Source organism: Podarcis melisellensis (genome assembly GCF_964234715.1).
Source record: "Podarcis melisellensis genome assembly, chromosome: 11".
Classification (NCBI taxonomy): domain Eukaryota; kingdom Metazoa; phylum Chordata; class Lepidosauria; order Squamata; family Lacertidae; genus Podarcis; species Podarcis melisellensis.
In genome coordinates, this window is record NC_138543.1 from 29,167,352 (window position 1) to 29,188,821 (window position 21,470).

General features: G+C 40.7%; 1 protein-coding gene across 5 annotated transcripts in view; it reads right to left on the bottom strand.

The window, feature by feature from the left end:
- Positions 1-21,470, bottom strand: part of ADGRV1 (adhesion G protein-coupled receptor V1) — a 242,414-nt gene that overhangs the window by 185,375 nt on the left and 35,569 nt on the right. For all 5 annotated transcript variants that reach the window (XM_081930116.1, XM_081930117.1, XM_081930118.1 and 2 more), the window contains 13 exons: positions 21,203-21,326; positions 20,032-20,298; positions 18,300-18,426; positions 13,142-13,359; positions 11,179-11,922; positions 9,816-10,189; positions 8,226-8,402; positions 7,681-7,861; positions 7,323-7,525; positions 5,830-5,959; positions 4,632-4,709; positions 2,663-2,802; positions 764-1,373 (listed from right to left, as the gene is read on the bottom strand). In XM_081930116.1, the coding sequence (XP_081786242.1) occupies positions 764-1,373; positions 2,663-2,802; positions 4,632-4,709; positions 5,830-5,959; positions 7,323-7,525; positions 7,681-7,861; positions 8,226-8,402; positions 9,816-10,189; positions 11,179-11,922; positions 13,142-13,359; positions 18,300-18,426; positions 20,032-20,298; positions 21,203-21,326 (3,373 nt within the window). The remainder of the gene's footprint in view (positions 1-763; positions 1,374-2,662; positions 2,803-4,631; positions 4,710-5,829; positions 5,960-7,322; positions 7,526-7,680; positions 7,862-8,225; positions 8,403-9,815; positions 10,190-11,178; positions 11,923-13,141; positions 13,360-18,299; positions 18,427-20,031; positions 20,299-21,202; positions 21,327-21,470) is intronic.

A 21,470-nucleotide genomic window follows, 5' to 3' on the forward strand; every position in this document is an offset into this window, starting at 1 on the left:
GACTGCTTCCACTGTGAATATAGGGCTGCACTCAGATGTGGGGTTTATTGCATTTTACTGGTTAAAATGCTGGTGATTCTATCTTGATTTGTAACATTCCTTTTACACTGCAGTGTCTTGTCGTGTCATAGAACTGGCTTTTTGATCAATATACCACAATACTGCACCAAATCTTAAACAGTGAGAAAGAGCTGGATGCCAATATACTGCCCCAAATTTTGTCAATGATTCTCCATTGTTCAACACAGTGATGTATTTGGAAATGATGTGACACACTATAATCCTATGTCTTGCAAAGGGAGAAAAAGCAGTGACCCATGGCTTGGTGATTTGAATAGTTTCAACATATTTTTTTCCACTAAGAGCAAGTATTTTGTTGAGGATCTTGCCATTTTTTTTATTTGATGGAAATAATGTCATTTGTTTACTAGCCTATTGTTTCTACTATGGCAATGTGGTATGGAGTCATTTACTAAGTTGACAAACTTACCTGGTTTGCAGCTACTTTTTTTTTTTGTCTATTCCTCTTGGCAGATCTATGTTCATAGTAAATGGAGCTTCTGGCATTAATCAGAAGCAGATTCTGCAATTTTGTTTGCCATGGGGGCAGATGAAAAAAGCAGCCACACAAGCAAATCAGTCATGTGTACCATTGCTTAGTATAATTTCATACTATAAAGCATAATCTAGGTTAGTGGCATTTCAACATTCGTTTACATTCTACTGCTGGAAATCTAGCAAGTCTGGAAATATATAGTCTTACTTGACCGATGTTGGGCTCCTTCCACCAAAGTTACACGAAGCAGCTCTACAAAGAGAGATTCTGACTTCTCTGGTTCACTGTCATCCAGAATAGGGAGCTCTATGGTAGCCTCACTTTCATTGGCGGCAAAGATTACAAATCCTGAAATGGGCAAATAGTCTTGTTCCTGTCTTGCCCTGGCAACATTTGATGGCAGATAGGGTGATTCTTCCTCATCCCCCATGGTTCTATATGTAACCATTACTACACCCAGGAGACCTTTTAACCTCACTATTGTAAGGGTGATGGTCTTGGCTTCTTCCTCAACTTTGATTGGCCTGTTTTTCTCAGAGAAAATTAAAACTCCATAGGGGTCATCATTTGCAAGAATTGTTAATGTAGCATTGGTGTGGTTTCCAAGACGTCCACAGGAAGCGTTGATGATCCAAACTGAAAATGTCTTGTCTAGTTCTGGAATTTCATCAGGCAAGATCTGCACTGTTAGATGTGCTTTTCTTTGCTCTATATTGAAAGTTATGTTGCCAGTAGTAGCTGCTAGATCATCAGTATCAGGCGGCACTATGAACCAATGCAAAGTTACCTGGGACAAGGCACCATGGTTTCTGACAACCTGAAGAGCAAAAGGGTAAATTGTTATTGTTGCATTGTGAAGGTCAAAAAAACTTACTCTCAGAGTTGTTTATTCTGAGATGCTCCATGCCACATTACAGCACAGTAAACTGGATCCATGTTGGCCACTTAGGGGCAGCACAAGGAATTTGAGACAACCATGTCACAAACTCCAAATCACTGAACACAACTGCCTTGCTTATGCAGGGTAGCTGAGTTAAGGCTGTCTGTGTTGTTTGCTGCAACCAGAACCTGATCTTTTTAAACTTAGCAGAAACCTCCTCAATGTTGATGAGCAGCGGTGTGTAAAACTGCAGATTCTGCATATGGACCAAGGTGACACATTTAGAATGAGCAAACAGCAGCCACCACAAACACAGGAACATGGTGCTTAATGCAGCTCAGATATACCCTCAGACATGCACAATCTTACCCTGTACATTGAATTTACCAGCCAAATCAGCCTTGCGGATCTAACACATTGCCTCTTCCTCCCCTTGTTTTGACCCCTGACTTCTATGCAATGGTACAAATATTTAGCTCAATGCAAAAGAGGAAGATTCCTGATCTTTGAGTATGTCATTCATGCAGATTTTCATAATGCTGAAGCTGCATCAGTGTGACTCCTTTTTGTAGCTATACTTCCTGCATTATACTTAAGCTGTAAAAGGAAATAGGATTTTAAAAATGGAGCCTGTTTTCTTTTCTTTTTTGCTTAGTATGCTCTTTCATGGAATCACATTAATACGTCCTGTCCCTCTTTCATCTAGGATTACTTCCACCCTAAAAAACAGAAAAACTGATTCACCAGTATAGATTCACCACACAGCCTAAAACTCTTCCTCTGCCTTCTATATCTGTGTTGTCATAGAAGGTCTGTTCACATATTAGACATGGCAGGCCTCCACAGAGTAGTGTTGTGCTTACAAAGGTCTGAGAAATTGAAAACCATCGTAGGCACAGCATCCAGATGGGTATCTCAGTTTATACAATCCTTTTCTCTAGATAATCAAAGTCATGATATGATAACCTGGAGGCCAATGTATCTTGCAAACAGAGTGAACCAGAGTATCAGTCAAACCAGAGAGCTTGCTGTGGGTGAGTCAGAAATCAGATATGCAGCTTTGCCCCAGCCAGTCCCTACGACTCAGATCCCACCCCCAGAATCAGGTGTTCCTGCCAACTAAATAAATTTTATTTTTTGCAAAATTACACAAAGCTCCCCAGCCCTGCTCTAGAGATAGCATGGTTAAATGGGATGCCATGTCTTGTAAACTCAAACTTCTTGACCTCAAGCGTGACTGTTCCACCTCCATCCTCAGGTTCAGATCCATTGACAGAAAGGGATTCGGCACTGAATTCAAATACACCATGAGCATCATCAGAGGCTTCAATAGTGACTATGATGTGAGATGCTATTCCCAGGCTGGCTGTTGATACAAAGGGGGTGGGGAATGATTTACACAATATCTGAAAAGGCACAGATGAAAATCTGAAATGGCAAACTCTTGAATGAATCAATTATTTCAATCAATGTGTGGAATGGTCAATGGGAATCCTGTACTTTACAAATTCTAATAAAATAATTTTTTGTTCTTCCTAACAGCATCAAAGTTAGCATTTGAATATGACATCCAATTGACTTAGGGTAGCTGTTCTCCCTCCCGCCGTTTCCCAATGTAATTACAGTGGAACCTCGGAAGCCGAACACCTGTAAACTCAAACGTTTCAGCTCCTAAACGATCGAAAACCAGAAGTGATTGTTCCGGATTTCGAATAATTTTTGGAAGCCGAATGTCCAGCGCAGCTTCTGTGGCTTCTGATTGGCTGCAGGACGCTCCTGCAGCCAATTAGAAGCCGCGCCTTGAAAGTCGAATGTTTTGGAAGTTGAACAGACTTCTGGAATGGATTCTGTTCAACTTCGAAGGTACGTCTGTCTTAAAAACATGATTTAACAGAGATTTAGGCTGTAAACCTGCTTATACTTGCATGGGTTATAGGTCGTTATCCAGACTTGCAACTAAAAAAAATGTATAGGTTTGTTCTTTTAGGCTTATAATTACCAGTCTAAATGAAAACAAGTCACCTTCAGACCTTTACATGCTAAATACGTCACGGTCAGGAGTGGAGGAAGCAGACCCAGCAATGTTTGCATGGGGTCAACGTGAGGGACCCCCTTCCGTCTACACACGTTTGCCTTCCCTTGTCCAGGCTGAATACCTGAAGAGGGCTCTCCTTTTTTTACATTTATCCAATCATACATTTACAAAGCTGTTGGCCATAGCACTATTGAACAGCATTTTGTTTTTAATAGCTTGGGGGGGCTGCTTTTGAAGAATTATACTGCAAAAACGAATTAACAGTATGAAACAAAACAAAAATGACACAATCAATACAGGTACTGTCAATCTAAGAAAAAACACAGAGAGAAGTGGTAAAAACTTGCATTTTTGAGTTTTTTAAAAAGGTTTGGGAAAGTAGAGAAGATAAGCTATCATGAAAATGGAGGAAAGGATCACTGGAGAGAAGACAACAGGGAGGGGAAAACAATACACCAGATTAAGTGTTTTAATTAGAGTTAAATAAGGAAGGGGTTTTTGTTGGCATTTTATCTTAAAAATCCATGAAGGAATTATATTCCTAAAAGGAAGTGATAATGTTGTCCTGAAAATGGATTTCATGGGAACATGTTCCTCCAAGTTAACTTGCTAGGTTAACTTCTCCTACTGTTGCTTTACATCTGCCTCCTGACATAACTAGGAAAGCATGAAATTTTAAAACAACAAGACAACATGATCAAAGCACTTCTGAATATGTGTGATTAGTTTTAGACTAGAATACTTGAAAAAAACAAACCAGTCAAAATCAGGTACTCTGTATCAGCACAGATTTTCAGCTACTGTATCAAACTACTAGTTTCAAATTATATTTTACTTTGAAATGTGACAATTATTCAGAGTAAGTCTAAGAAGAAGTTATAACAGGTCAAATGCAACCCAACCTGTAAACTGATGCAGATTTTGGAAGCGGGTCCTACTGAAGACAGTGGGACAATTCCAAGAAAAACATGATCAGACTTATAAGGTGATACTTGGTAGAAAGGAATAACACAAAATAATTATTAATTACAAAAAAAAGTCAGTGAGCTGAATCACTGAAGAAAAAAAAACACCCCCAACTATCTCATGGAAAACACCATGGCAAGGTATGTCAGTTATGGCAAAACATTTCAGTAGTCAATTCAGAATAAGCAGCTTACCACGTTGATGGACAGCAGGAAGGAAGAAGTCCAAGTCCCCATCACCACTACCACTGGCTTCATTAAAGAGCTCAGCAACTTCAAGGACACACACAGAAATACACAAATATACATACACATACATAAAAGGGAGGAGAGAAAAAGCACTTTAACACAACTCTGGAGAAAAAACAAATGAAGAAGATATTCCTGACAAACTTTAAAAGGCTTTGCAAGCTTACAGAAGACAGGAGACACATACTATTCATTTATTTCACCCAGCTGTGGGTACTGAGGCATCAGTGACAGATACTTGATATTTTAGAAGTGGAAGAGAATATAAGTTTGAAATGACAGAGCCCATAAACAAAAGAGACTGCTGCAAACTTAGTAGGATAATGGGTGCTGTAAAAGCCAATAACACAAATGCACACAAGAAAGGATTTAATTAATTAGCTTGCTTTTAAGTACGTTGCTTTTCTGCTTCTTTAAGAAATCCCTCCCCTAATGCTTTTAGGTACTGAATGTTAAGTTTATTCAAAGTGGCGCCTACAGAAAAGAACCTATTCTTGAAGAGAAGCAACATGAGCATTCCTGCAAAAGAAGTTCATGGTGCTCCAAGCTCTTATACAAGCACAACAGCAGAACTTAACAGTGAGCAATAAGCAGTAATTTCAGCTCTGGGTGATGCTAAAATGAACATGGCAACTAGAGTAGAAGCTCACTGGTAGAGCACTTGGTTTGCATACAGAAGGCCTCAGGTTCAAACCTTGGCATCTCCGGGAAGGGCTGGGAGAGATGCCTGCCTGAAACCCTGGAGGGCTGCTGCCAGTCAGTGTAGACAAAACTGAGTTAGATGGCCCAATGTTTGGACTCAGTATAACGTTCTGTTGTTCCTCCTATGACTTCATATAATTTCATATCTCCCACCATTTAAAAGAATTGCACTAAGGTAAACCATTAGGTGGCAATGATCTCATGCTACCTGCCGTGTTCAGCCATTCCAACTTTCTATGGAACACTGCTCTGTGTTCAGCAACAATGTTGATATGCAATGGACAAAAGAATATTAGAGATTAGTACTCTACATGGGGGGGGGTTGAATTTTTGGAAACTTTTGAAATATCAAGTTTCTACGAATGGTCTAGGTATAATAAACTTTCCAAAAAAAACAACCTAACATGTACATGTGGAGAAAAGCAGATCTATGAACCTGTACCTGCTCCATCCGGATTCAGCAGTTCCACTTTAAAAGCCTTTTCCAGCTCAGGGATAGAATTATCTGTAATGTTAACGATAATGTACTTGTATCTTTCTCCTGGCAGAAATTCCAAGGTGCCTGTAATACCCTGCAGTAAAAAGGCTATTTATACTTTTGCTTAAAACTTGCCATTGTATCAGTATGAGTTTACTGATAAAAGAGAAATAATCAGAAATAAACATTACACAGACACTATTATTTATACAAGCTTGCTTTTATCAGAGCATATATGCCATGCTGACAAGAGAAGCCAAGCAGGAGGAAGCAGTGATGTAGACATGGCCTCCGGACCGCAGCATCGCTACATAACAACTCAGTGAGGCAGGAAGGACAGCATAGAGGTTTGAGTGGGTTGGGCACATGCCTAAACCATCCCTGACCTCACCACCCTAGTCTGCCCCCTGCGCTCTGGTACACAATAACACCAGGAGGCCAGGTCCACAGGATCCCTCCCCACTGGCTGCTCCTGCACCCCCAACACATTTGAGAGATTATTAGGAGGCTTACTAAAATCCACAGGACAATTGGTGGGTTCTGATAGTCCCCACCCCTTGCCTGCCAAATCACACTTTGATTTGATTGAATATTTGTATGTCCCTTTTTCTAGAAACCAAGCTCAGCTCAAAGCAGCTCACAACAGTAAAGCATTAACAGATAAAAGCAGCATTTCCTAATACAGAAAAATATATACAATAAGGATATAATAAATAAAACAATAAAGGTAGAAAAACAAACAGTGAAATATGACTCAATGATACTAGATATACGTTAGCAGAAAAAGAAACTCTTACAAGATATATGCCAGAAATGTCAATCAGCCTTGCAGCCATAAATAAATAAATAAATCTCCCCCCAAACCATCGCCCCACTGCCTCACCCAGAAGGCACACACTTCCCTTCTCCAAAAGGCTGTCCTCCCGAGACAGAAACCAGTTCTCGGAATTCAGCTGTAATGGTGAATGAACTGTGGCTCCACAATATGCTGGCTGTACTACATAAAGGTTAGGCATCCTTCTTTCCTCCCTTCCTCCCTCCCTCCCTCCCTCCCTCCCTCCCTCCCTCCTTCCTTTAAAGCAGCAAGCAAATTGCATGGACAATAAGAAGCTTCTGAAATTGCTTCAGATGCCCAGGGACATGTGCAATGCAGTCAATCAAACCACCTCATGGGTATCATCATTCATAGTATCCAGGGCACAGAACAAGTTTGAGTGTGGCATGAATGACTCCCTGTAACAGGAGTGGAGGCTCCATGGAATCTCCAAATTGGCACTCGCACCTGCTTGGACTCTGGACTGTAAATACTGCCTTTTGTTCATGTCCTGATCAAAAGTTACATACAATTATTACTTTTAAAAGCTCCTGATTGAAGATCATACATTGGATGCACAACAGCAACAGAGAGAGCAAGAGCTGATTCGTATCTGTCACTTCTTTTAGTCAGCTATTCGTACCTGATAATCTTGAGGACTGAATGCTGTCAGTGAAACCGTTTTGTATTGTACAAGAACCATTCCTAGCAGGCCTTGTGCTCGAACCACGAGCAACCTGACATGTCCAATTTCTTCATTGACAGTAATGTGGGGAGCTGTGGTAGCTGGAAGAATTATGTCATCAATGTCCACTGGAGGCTCCCCCACTGAGAACTGCAACAAACCTGGTGGAGACAAGATACAACTCTCATCATTCTATCTGCAGTGAAACAAAGTTGCTAGACTATAATGCTGTTTGGGATTTTTAAATATTTTATTGCTGTAGTAAACATCTTAAGAGTAATCTAAACATGAATAATATATTATCTATCACCATTACCATAAGGGTGGTCACTGGCTTTGATGGTAACAAAGGTAGTTTCTTTCTCTGGATCTATGCTTGCTCCACTAGTTGGGGTTGAACCTATTTTTCCATCCCCTGCAACAGCAGACACTAAAGTCACCTGGAAATATTCATTCAGCTCAGGAATATCATCATCAAGCACAAACAAATTCAAAACCTGGATACAAAGAAGATACAAATTAAATGAAAATGATTGCATTGAGAAATACAAATATGTTGTTGCAATGGTTAATAATAACTGGCCTTTTCCTGTCTTAAAAAACACATTTATAGTCCTCCAAGCAGATTATTTCATACACTGCAGAGAAAGCCAATACAGTCCCATCCCAATATTGTTGGGCTACGACTCCCATCATTCCTGGGCATTGGCCAATGCTTGCTGGAGCTGATGGAACAACTTTTGGAGGGCATCATGTTGGCTAATCCTCACTTACAAGACACAAGACTGAATAATATATACAGGAAAAGAAAATGTTCAAAGACTCAGCAGATCATTAACTTCAACAAGAAGATGGATTTACCTCTGATCTCTGCAAAGGGAGGAATGTGATCATTCCACTAGTGTTAGCAAAATCAGCAACTGAGTAATTAATGCCATCAGAATTGATCTGGGAGATACTATAATGCACAAAAACATAGTCCAGAGCTCCCCTGGTGCGCTCCACTACACAGGATATTGTAGAACCTTCATCAGCCACCTATAAGGAAATAAGAAGGCTTACAATAAAGTAAAATATTAAGGAAACAGAAAGCTATTTGTTCCGAGGTTTGCATAAAAAGGTGACATCATTTTACACTTGTGATATTCAAAACAATAAAATTTATTTCTGAAACAATCTAAGTTTGTTCATATAAAAGGGGGGAGCCCAAAAATATAACTTAAATAGCTATTTTGAGTCATTAGGTAGTGGAAGAGCTTCTGCTACTCCTGCCTTCATTCCTCATCATGCTATTGTCTATATCATATTCTCAAATCCTTTACAGAATCACAACACCTTAAGTTTCTTGTGCAGTCTGCTACCAGTTAACAATGTAGTTATTTATTTGATTTATATCCTGCCTTTCCTCCAGGGACCTCAAGGCAATATGTGAGGTCACACCCACCTTGTATTCTCACAATAACCCCGTGAGGTAAGTTAGGCTGAGAGATGGTGATTGGGTAGCACTCTAAGCATTACACCACACTGGTTCCTCCAGTCACTGCTGCTCCTTATAAAGTCCTCTGCAGCTTATTAAAGCTCAGCTTCATACAATGATAAGGCATTTGGGTTGCTACACACACACAACCACAACCACTCAAGTCTTTTTGGTTGATGCTCCATGTGACTGTTGGAACATATGGCAGTAGCTGATTACATATTTCATCCCTGCAAGTATCTGAATAACTGAAGCATCATTTCCCCCAAGATGATGTATTGCTGGTATGAAGGATTTTCAGGCAACAAGACCAATATACATTATCCGTAATTTACAAGTGGGTATTAAATTGCAAGTTCTTTAGTTAGACACTTTATCACTTCTCCTCTTTATTGCTATCCCTAGATTATTATAATAATTACAGTCCTTAATCTTTTATAACATCTTAAGAGTGTTCAAAAAATTTCACATACATCATCTCAATCATTCTTACAACAGCTCTCTTAAGTAGGTCAATGTCATTATTCCTGTATTGCAGATAACAGGATGAGACTGGGAGAAAAATAAGGCCACCTAGTGAGTTGGTGGTTGAGGTGAGATTTGAAATAAGGGGTGTTGTGCAACTATGTTTTACTCAGGGTAGACCTACTGAAATTAGTCATTGCCATTAAATTTAATGCATCTACTCTAAGTAAAACATAGCTCACACTGTTACACATCAGGTCTTAGGCATTCTTGAGCTTCATTTATCTTTGTTGTTGTTGCTATAATACTACAATTCTATCAAGCTCAATGTGGCAAACATGGTTCTGCCCATTTCCCCCCATTTTGATCCTCACAGCAAAACCTCTGAAGTAGCTCAGGCTGAGAGGGAGTGACTGGTCCAAGGTCATACAATGAGTTCTACAGCTGAATTAGGATTTGAACCTGGATCTCCCATGCCTTAGTCTAGCATTCTAACTACCATTTCCTACCTCCGGAATGCATGCTCCTGTAAAACCAAATAGACCATTGGCATTATCGCTCTTCTGGATTCTCAATGTTCCAGTTGTGTTTTCTTGTGAAATTCGTGCTCCCCCATGAACAGAAATAAGCTTAAGAATAAACAGTTCCTCTCCTTCTTCTTCTTTGTCATCTCTGGCTGAAACAATGAATGTTTTATTGGTTTCTCCCTGTCGGTATTCTAGGTATCCAGAGATGGGGTGCAAGTCAGCCCTTGCTGGAGTGGCATGAAGTTCATAAATTTCTTCTTTACTCAGTTTTTGTTCATAAAGTCTTACATCTTGCATCAGCCCTGTGTACCTGCTGCTACCATTCATACCGGCACCAACTCTTATTATTCCTGGACCTAGAAAAAGAAACACAAATGTAAATTGATTTTCATACCTGAAAGGTGATTAAAAATGCCCTTCTTCTCCCATATATGCACCAGATCAAATGCCACCCTTTTTAAAAGTCCCTTTATTGGGATGGATGAATTCGATACTGTGCTCCTCTACATTTGTTGAATGATAATCATTCATGTTGTATTTCATCACATAAAATAGAATGTTTCCCTTTGATGTATGCTATGCTTTCATTGTATATAAATTACATTCAAACCACAGTTCAAAGCAGCTCAAAAGAGTGCTACTTTGCTGTTGTGCTTCAATATAAAAGAGTTGATATATTGATGACTGCAAAAAACCAACAACCTGCAGGTGCTACAGGAAACAATGGTTTGATCCTAGCTGGGTTTGTCTAGCCACAGTTAGAACAGGACTAAGTTATGGAATTTGGACATGATGAGGAACTGTGGTTTGTTCAAAGAGGGAAGGGGAAGCTTTCAGTCTGCTTGTGCATGTGAGAAGGAGGATAAGCCATGGTTTCCCATTTTTTCTGAATCAGGCCAGTGGCAAAAGATACAATGCAATATTATACAAACAAATGTTCATGCCACTTCCAAGGCTGATTAGCACACCTGCTTCTAGCAAACTAGACATGTCTATGCAGTTTGTGATCGAGAATAGAGATATGCATGCAGGAATGGTTGCTGAATGGTCCTGGAGAACTGAAGTCGACATTAATGTTATATATTTATATTATATTTTTAAGTATGTGAACAATCACTGTATGCTATATCCTGTCACTGGCTTGTACAACAACAAAAAACACACAGAGAGATTTAATATTATTTTTTGCAAGTATGTTGCTAGATTTCCTGCACAAGAAAAAAATATTTAACAACTGTAAATGATTCCAGTAACTGGAATATGTTGTTTTTTTCCCTGAATGGAGTTTGGACCTGTCAAATTCCAGATATAAAAGAGAAAGGTTGATACATGACATATTGCTTACCATCAGCAATTGCTTCTCCTTTGAGGCTCTTGATGCCTCCAGCCACAGGACTTCCATCAATGAAAAACTCAATTATGCCATCATCCAGTGTAATCAGAAGGTGGAGCCAAATGTTTTCCTCTAGGTATTTCATGACTGTGATCTTAGCCACATATGTCACGTTTGACGGCTGCGGCATGTAATGAAGCCTTACAGAAACATGAGATTCATTTGTGTGGACTTTCACTCCGTAATACATTGTCCCACTGCCATCATCCTTCGCCAAGAGAAATCCATCACTATTGGCACTAGGAATCACCCATGCTGAAAATGTGAATTTGGCAAGTGTTCTGTTCTTACTGATGTGGAACTCGGGTTCAATGACCCCAAACGCATCCTCTTCACCACTAAAAAACAAAGCATCTGTTCCAGTGTGATGACGTCGCATGTGAGGCTGTGACTGCACCACATTTGAAAACCTTCCCAGCAACAAGCAATCAATCATTGGAGGTAACCCTTCTTTGAATGTACTGGATACTATTTCCCAGCCAATCCGGACATCTCCAAATGTTCCCTGCTGCCTCAAAACTGTAAAGTTGGTAATGTGGGACATATCATCTTCAGACAGTACATCTTCTGCTATCTCCCTCTCCTGGCTTTTGGGATCTAGGATAAAGACTCCAAAGGGATCGTCATTGAATGGGATCATCACAGTGACAGAAAGGTTGGTTTCAGCTAACTGACCACCAGGACCTGGGAAACCACCTGAAATATTAAAATAAAAGTTTAACAAAATTCTTTATTAACTTCATAATTATTTACATTTCTTTCTAAATCCTTTCCTTCTACGAAGCTCAGAACAGCACCCATAATCTTCATCCCTCACATATTTTATCATCCAGTGAAATTCACAGATGAGTGGGGATTTGAACCCGACTCTTCATTTGGCTACAAAACTACACCTTTCCCAGCCAAAAGTTCAGTTAGTCCTACATTATTATTTTTGAAATAATTTTTATTAAAAATTTTCTTGAATTACAAAAAAAAATGCAATGTCACTTTTTCAGATCATAGAGTCTCTTAACTACATTCAATGTAAGATAATGTTGTATATGGCATAGGGTTGAAGGTGAAGAGAGGTTGGAGGAGAGAGTGGTGGGGAGAGGGTGGGTGGTAAATTTGTTTATTAATTTTCCTTTTTTCCCCCAAATTGGTATATGTGTGAGGTTTTTGTGTCAGCGTCACTTGGGCAGGTTCTCTTTCTATTTTATTTTATTTTTTTAAATGACAGCTAAAAGAATTGTAGCAACTAATAGTGGCTAATCAGCAGAACTGAATGATATAGCTGGCAGTATTTCATGAGGGGTCTGTGTAGCAGTGGCATCCTCCTGGCAGCAGCACTGTGCTGATCAGGAGCACAGCAGCAGCAAGGCTGGGGGAGCTTTGGGTTGGCATAATTTTATAATGAATGATTTTAGAGTGTTGTTTGTGTTGTACTTTTGTACTGTTTTATTGTTGTTAGCTGCCCTGAGCCCGGCTTTGGCTGGGGAGGGTGGGATATAAATAAAATTTATTATTATTATTATTATTATTATTATTATTACCTATGGGGAAGCCAGCTCCCTCAGCCTTGATGCCATCCTTCCATGCCCACCCCCCACTAATCACTGCTGGTTTTATCATTTGATTATCATTTTCTCTAGTAGTGTTTCCTGGAATGTGGAGCATTTTGACAATAATAAACAATTGGTCTTGTTGTCTATCTAGCTCAGTACTGTCTACACAATGACTTTCAGTGGACCTCCAGAGTTTCAGGCAGGGTTCTCTCCACCTGTAGATGTCAGGGTCTTCTCCGTGAGAAGCAGATGCTCTATCATTGAGCTATGGCCTTCCCCCATAGTAACTATGTAAGCCAACACTTCTGTGCTATTTCTTCAGATTTGGACAAGGGGACCACCCCACCCCACCCCCGTTCCCAATGTACCTGAAGCATTCACCAGCTTTAGCGTGTAAAATTCATTGAATTCGGGGATTTTGTCTGGAATGGCATGGAGAGTTATAGGCCGTGATTGCTGGCCATCCAAGAACCAGACAACCCCACAGACTTGATAAAACTCTTCTCCTGGGTCCAAAGCAGAATTGTTTTCAAACAGCTGCCATGCCAAGGAAACATTGCCAAAGTGGCCTCTGTGTCTCAGAACCCTGTGCAGTAGATGGACACAAACAAGAGTCATTTCTCAGACAGGTAGCATCAAGAACAACAACAACAAAAATACAGATATAATATGAATGCATTTCATGTTTCTCCACATAAACCATCTACAATACCTTATTGGGAAGGAAGCAAAGAACACCCAGGTTTTTTTATCTGCATTTGCAGCCCAGTCCTAAAAGACATCTTCAATGCAGTGCAAACCAGGAGGGTGTCATTTCACTCCTTTTAGTTCCTATTGAGGCTCATGTTCATAATCAGATAAAGCATTATCATAAAAATCCTGGCTAAGATCCAAATACCTACTTTATGCATGCTCAAGAGGCAATCTGGGCTCTTCCAGTGAAGGCTTTTTGAATTTGTTTCCTTGAGCACAACACACAGACACACACCATACCATCTGATAAAATTTGCAACCCATTGCACTCCTGGGTGCACAGAACTAGCTAAGTGGACTCTGACCATTATCAGGAGCCATAATCAAAATATAGGACTCTCATAGAAAATCTTACGTGTTGCACAGGGAATTGGCAAGCAGCCATAGGACACCTTCATTGAATGTGCAAAACAAGCAGTAAATGGACTCTCTGTGGTTGGGGTGTGGTCAATCTTGGCCTGTCATAAGCTCCAATTTAGCCCACAATGTCATTTTACACAAACCACACCTACTTGACAATCAGCTGGTGTGACTTGCAATGCCAGCTGATGGGCAGGAGGGCAGGGTTTCGATTCTGCCTTGGATGCACAAACAGGTCTTGCAGCCAAAACAGGGTTTAGGCTTCCACTTGACAGCTGATGGGCAGGGTTTGGCTTTGTGTTCTATTAGGATCAGGCGCTGTGGTCTAAACCACAGAGCCTGGGCTTGCTGATCAGAAGGTCGGCGGTTCAAATCCCCGCGGTGGGGTGAGCTCCTGTTGCTCAGTTCCTGCTCCTGACAACCTAGCTGTCCGAAAGCATGTCAAAGTTCCAAGTAGATAAATAGGTACCGCTCCAGCAAGAAGGTAAATGACGTTTCTGTGCACTGCTCTGGTTCGCCAGAAGCGTCTTAGTCATGCTGGCCACATGATCCGGAAGCTGTACACTGGCTCACTCGGCCAGTAAAGCGAGATGAGCGCCACAACCCCAGAGTCATTCACGACTGGACCTAATGGTCAGGGGTCCCTTTACCTTTATGCTCAGCCAAGGCAGACATTTGCAAGCATTAGTGGTATGCAGGAGAAGTCCCCTCCCTTTGATGGAAAAATGCACCTTCCTTCCTTCCCATTCACTTGATATAGCAGAGGGAAAAGAAGGGTGTGTTTTGTAAGCAAAGGCAGAGCATGGGACCTGCTGCCTATATTCCTCCTTTTCTCCCCTCCTTATCACTTTTGCAAGCCTCACAGGATGCATTTTGACAGGTGGGCAGGGCAAACTGCCTGCTAATCATGTGACAACATAATTACAGAGAACAGAATTTAAGACTGGAAAAAATGAGAAATTGATATATTTGTCCATTCCTGCTCTCAGCATGCTGTGTAAAGGCAGCTTAATGAGGGAGCGATGCTATTGGCTTTTTAAGAAAGGCTAATCTGCTCTTTACTCTGCTTGTGCAAGGTGCAGGATTACAGCCCAAGTTAACTAAACATAGAGCAGAAGATTTGTTCTGTCAGTCACTGGCTGTTTGGCAAGATAGACTCAAAAGCACTAATTATCCAGAATGAATCAGACAAGTAACATAACATCACTGAATCTTGTTATTACAAGTAGAATAAAACTTCTATTGAGAGTGGCAGGAAATAAACTTAACTACAGGCAATATGTATTAAACCAAGATACTGTTGTTTACAAATGGCTCCTTTCAATGTGCAGGAGGAACTCAAATGTTCAGAGACATCTCCCACACAACTGAGGTCTTCACTTCAGTTCTGAAGGCTGCTCTGTCCATGAACTTCCGTGTCGAGACTCCGTAACCACCCCCTTGACGATGAATAAAAAACACCAGCCCACAGATATTTGGTTAATGTTATTGGGCAAATTTTGGCCACAACTTTATTGGTTACAGAATGTGAGTGGTATTGGCTTAGGTATTGAATAGACTCGACCATATTTGACTCCTGCCCATTGCACAGGGAATCCGGTATGGGTAAACCACCAGAAGGGGGAGCCCCATTGATGCAAACCAACTCGAGCTCCACCAGGGTTCCCGAAGCGGTTGTGGCATGGCCTAGCCCCACCCCGGGCTTCAGACAAGAGCCACACCCCCGGATTCCTTTAACGGAATACCCTTAAGCTTGGAGGGGCAGGTGGTGGCCTCCCCAACCACATCATGCACACACACAAATAAACGATACCACACTCCGAGGCAGGAGGCAATTCCACGGAGGGACAGAGGCAGCTTAGCGGGGTCATCCTCAGTCTACGAAAGAAGCCCCAAGAGCAGTGGCAGACGAGACAGCAAGCGTGACGTAAAGAGGACAGCAAGCGCCGTGGAGCGGGAGCAGCAAACGCACAAATGGTCCAGATTGAGGAAGCGAGCCAAGAGAAAGCTCTCCGGCTTGCGTCTCCGCTTAAATGGGTCCTGGCCACGCCTCCCAGGCAGCGGATTGGTTGGCTGATTGATGGCATGGCCGGGATCCTCCGAGCAATGCAGGACTTCGTCCCCTGCCCCCAGAAGAGAGTGGGTAGCCACATAGTCCACCACAACTCCTCCCCACAGTTAAGTGGAGCAGATTTCTGCTGCATAGACAGAGATGGCGATGACAATGTTCTCACTTCAAAAGCCTTTGCTCTTGTGTATACATCGTATTGTCCACAAAGATTAATACTGTCATAAGTTTCTGCGAACAATAGTTCTATCTTCTATATTTTTCATTAGCTGACATCCAAGGCACATATAATCAGGGCCAGATTCATGTTTGATGAGTCCCTAAGCTACTGAAGGTAATGGGGCCCTCTATATGTCCAGATGTTGTTTGTCAACAACAAATTGTTGCTGTTAGAAATGAGCAAACCAGTGATATTTTAGGCAGCAGGCTAGCAGTGGGGCCCATTTCTTACATTATAGGAGCCTGCACAGCACAAAACACTGTTGCTGTATGTAGGCCTTATTTTATTTGTTTTTTATCTTATATTTTGGAAATGTACATCCATGTTTCTTTTTCTTTATTTTTTTTGGGGGGGAGGGCCCAAGAGAATGGGGCCCTAAGCTATAGCTTGTTTAGCTTATACATAAATCTGGCATTGCATATAATATATTATTAGGAACATAAGAAGATGTCTTCTGAATCAAGCCAAAGGCCTATCCAGTCCAGCATTTTGTTTTCACAGCAGCCAACAAGCATCTATGAAAAGCCCAGAAGCAGGACCTGGTGCAACAGTGGTCTTCCCACTTGCAGTTCCCAGCAAACAGCATTCAGAGGCATTCTGCCTCCCTCTGTACCATGTGCAATAACAAGGCTTTAGTAATTAATTAATTTGGGAACAATAACGCTCCATTAACTCACTGAAAAGTTGAAATGGAGCCACGATATGAGGTAAGGCATCTGGGAGGCTTACTTAATTGTAACAGTCCAGCTTTGGGAAAAGGTGCCCTGTGAATTTCTTTCACAGGAAAACTCTGAAGTAGTCACAAGAAATAGCCAGGGTCCCTTTTGCTACAGGGCAAACACACTGTGCCCCCACTTGCCTTTTTTCAACTCGACAACTGTGTTTAACAAAGGCTTGTTTACTCACAGAGTGCTATGTTTTGAGAATACTGAGATAATAATTCACCAATTTAAGAAAATTCTCTCAACTCACAGCCAGGCAATTCAAAAAGCTTTAGTCATATTCTAAATTTTAAAAAAAAGCTTTCTCTCTTTTTGGGGGGAGGCGGGAGGAGAGAAATCAGCAGCAACTTTTGGGGAGAAATAAACACCACAGGGAAAATCCTCTACATAGCTATTTGGACCAGAATCATTACTGGAGTTTCACTAGATTATCTCTATGGCCTACCAATGCACTTGTAAGAGTGTCAACGGATTCTACACCTCCTGCCGAGTTAATTGGCAGCATAACAAGGGTCATCAGTCAAACAAAAATAACTTTTTAAACCCTGCTGGCCCTGGGTACATTCATGAATGAGCACCAATAATAGCCGTAAGAAAGTCCTTTCAAGCCAAGCAGGTTTTGATTTTCTTTCCCCAAATCCTTTCAGGATTAACACAAATATTCAGAAAAGAAAACAAACATCAGAAGCTTTATATAACTAAAAGAATCATTTGAGGTAAATTTTCAAAGTATTTCCACCGAACACGACTTGCTAGACGCCCTAACAGTTTTTGTCAACATGCTGCCCGCTCCCTCCAACTCCAACATTATCTGGAGGGTCAGCATCATGATTCCCACTTTTATTTATAATTCTTAACATTTATTTACATGTTCATTCAGAATTCAAAGTTGCCATTTGAACATTTTTAGAAATAGCATTATTATCTTGATCTGCCAATTCAGCTGGCCATCTTGGAAAGGGATTCCCAGTATCTACTCTGTTCAGCATATTTACTTTCATAAATTACCATATAGCTTCTTATAATTTCCTTTCTACAAAGCAGTGCATGTTATCACACTTGGATTTTTCTTTACACATGCCAGAAGGGAGACTCCGTTTTTTTCCAAGGGTACAGCCCTGACAGATCATATTGTCTCATAAAAAATAATAATGTAGAAGGGAATTATTTCCAAGAGAGGTCCATATATACAAATAGTCACATGCTAAACTCCTTCTAAAACTATGCAAATATTAAAAACTTTCCCCTTGTGCAATTTTTGACATAGAAGCACCTTTTGAAGCACTTCTGATTGCTTAAAACCTTAATGTTGCAAGGACGAGTAAGACTGAATTGATTCCAGGAAAGTGTGATCCAAGATATTTACTGAAGTGACACACTGCATTTAGTTGAGTGTTACTTACAAAAAATCATTGGTCTTGCCTTCTTCTACTGCTTTGTCTGTACGCTCCAATGAGAAGATGCCATTTGGGTCATCATTTGCTTCAATTACTACTGTTGCCATTCCAGATCCGTAGACCACTGTGTCTCCTAAGCAACAATTTTTTTGTTTAAAGATAATGCTAAAAGCAAACAGCATAATATCGGGGGGGGGGGGATTCCATACCCTAGCCTAATGTTCTTTCTAGATCCAAGATTCTGTATACCTGCCATCTAATTCAGACAACCTTCTCCCTTTGTATGTTGTAAAAGGGACAGCATGCTTTTCCCCAACACACACACTCAAGCTTGGTCCTGCTAGACATATATGTGGGAATTTTATCTGCATATGGTCTGTGTGCATAAAATCCATCTCATGCAGGCCTGAATTAAGACGTTTGCTTCACGGATTTTTGCATATGTGGGATGTGAAGTTCTGGTTGATATGTGTTGGATTATATGTGTGTAGAAGACTGTATGCCTGGGATGGAGAACTTCAAGCCAATCAGGTCTATCTGGCTCTCATAACTCTCCCTGGGCCACACCATCTCTCCCCAGACCATGCCCATCAACAGCTCAGCTCTGTACTCTCCTCAAATGATTTTGTCTGGCTGGATGTGAACTGTGAGAATGCCTCTTGTCTGCCTGGAGGATGTGCAGATGGGGTGGGAGTGTAGAAACGTCTGACTTTTGTGAGAGGAGTGTAGCCTGCTCTATCTTTTGTCCCACCAGCTTTTGCTTCTGACTGCCCATAGCTGGCAGGTGGACCTTGGAAGGTTGCCAGTAAGGGAATGGGGACCTCAGGCTGAAGGCAGCTCCCCCCTTGTTTTATGCAAATGTTATGCCCATACATTGCTTTCATGGGGCATCCCAAGGTAGGCAAGCACATCTGGTAGCCATGGCAGGAAGACATAGTCTTGTTCCTCCACTGCTCACACAGAGGTTGCCCAAGCAGGGTCTAAAAGAAAAAAGCTAAGGTAGCCTTTGAAAACAGCATGCCATCATGTACACTGGAGTAAATGGGCTCTGTTCATGAGTCTAAATAGATAGGATGATGGCTATTAGCATACCTGACACTGGGAGCCTAAGTGGTAAATGGAGCTTGTTTGCTTTTATTTATTTTTTTATATTTACTTTAGAGCCAAGGAAGTGAACCCAGTATGGCTGAAGTCTTCTAGATCACAGCCTGAGCTTGTATGTTTAAGATAACAGGATGAGAGAACCGACTACTATAGAGCACAACTTTATGGCTGCCATGAAGTTTATATACAACAATAAAAACATCAAATATATTGCATCGCACAATGACACATTTGTACTTAACCCCGTGTAAATTTGTACCTAGCCACTTATGCCTATCTTTTTTCTCTTTTGTTCTATATATGTAAGGCTGGGGGTTATTTACATATATATTGGTTGTTTTAATATCCAACACAAATAATGAAAGCCAAATTAGCTCTATAAAAGTCGGTCACAAAACAAATCAGCTGGGTGTTTTTGTTTTGCTTCTAATCCAGCAATATTACAACCAGCCCCAATTGCATGGATGCAGGCATACTGCACATTTCACAAGGGTATAAAAAGGATGCTTTAATGTGAAGAAGCATGGGAATACCCTAATCAGCTCCCCCAAAATATCATTCACGAAATGAGAAAAGCAACATCAGAAATGCAGCAGCTGCTTAGTTTACATAGAGATCAAATAATCATTTGAACCTGTTGAGTTGAAGAGAATGATATAAAAAGTCTCATCCGACTCAGGGGTATCGTCATCATTGATAAACACGGTTATGTTTTGTTCTCGTATTCCAACATCAAAAAAAAGTACACCACTCTTTTCGCTAGGCATAAAGTCTCCCTCTTCAGCAGTGGCTCCTCCATTAACAGTGGCGTACGAAACTGAAACGGCATCAACATCCGAGCCATTCCTTATGACTACAAAATTAGCAATGCCGCCTTCATGAGCCTTCACAACAACGGGATCTGAAATACATATACAGTGTGCAAAAGAAAGAGAAATCAATACAACAGAACTGTAACCTTCCTTTGCAAATATTGTTTCCAGAAAAGAGAGAGAAAAATCTACTTTATAATGAGATACATGTTTCATAGTACTGAATATCTCCACTCCACTTACTTTACAAATTAGGAGAAGAGCATAGCACATTAATAAGCTTCCAGGCAAAGATTTACTGCCATCATTATATTTATACCTTCGGGGTTTGGAATCCTCTAAATGGCTTACAGTAAAATAATCACAATACAGATTAGATCATAGAATTATAGAGTTGGAAAGGATTCTAATGATCATCTAGTCCAACCCCCTGAAATGCAGGAATATGCAGCTGTCCCGTTCGGGGATCAAACCTGCAACCTTGGCATTATCAGCACCATGCTCTAACCAACTGAGACTACAGTGGCACAATGCAGACATCACACCAAACCATGGTTTATGCTAACCATAGTTAAGGACCCAACAATATGGTATGAATTCTGAAATGTACAACAGTAATACCATTATTGCTTTCATTTCCCCTCTGTTCAGTACTCAGCTTCATAAGTTCATTCCTCCTCCCATGGCTCAGAACCTCTTGAGATGGAGCAATGGTCCAAATTTTCATTTGTCAATGGTTTTCAAACTAAGAAATAATGTCAAACCACATCTAATACACACTGTGGTTTGATATCCTGGTTTGGAAGCTCCTTTACAAACCATGATCTGACATACCATGTTGCCAAAAGGTAGGCTATAAATGCAATAAATAAATAAAATAAAATGAGCACATAGGAGATCACAAATTAAGAGAAAGCCAAGCAGATTGTGCCACTCCTATTTATCTTGTTTTAGATCCATCACTCAATGTAAGCTACACTGAAGATCTCTCACCAGCAAAATAAATTGGGTCGTCGTTTTTTGTAATCTGCAAGGTTGCAGTGGTTATATTTCCAATTCGAGCACCCCCTGTGGCATTGAAAAGACTAAGGATGAATACCTCGATTTCTTCAGGTATCTGAAAAAATATAAAAAGTTAATGTATGTTACCTCTAAATGCTGTATAATTAAAACAAAGTTGCCAAACATTAACTCTTGCAAATCATGGAACACACCTGTAGAATAATGGGAATATTAAAACAAACAGAATAATGAATGCAGA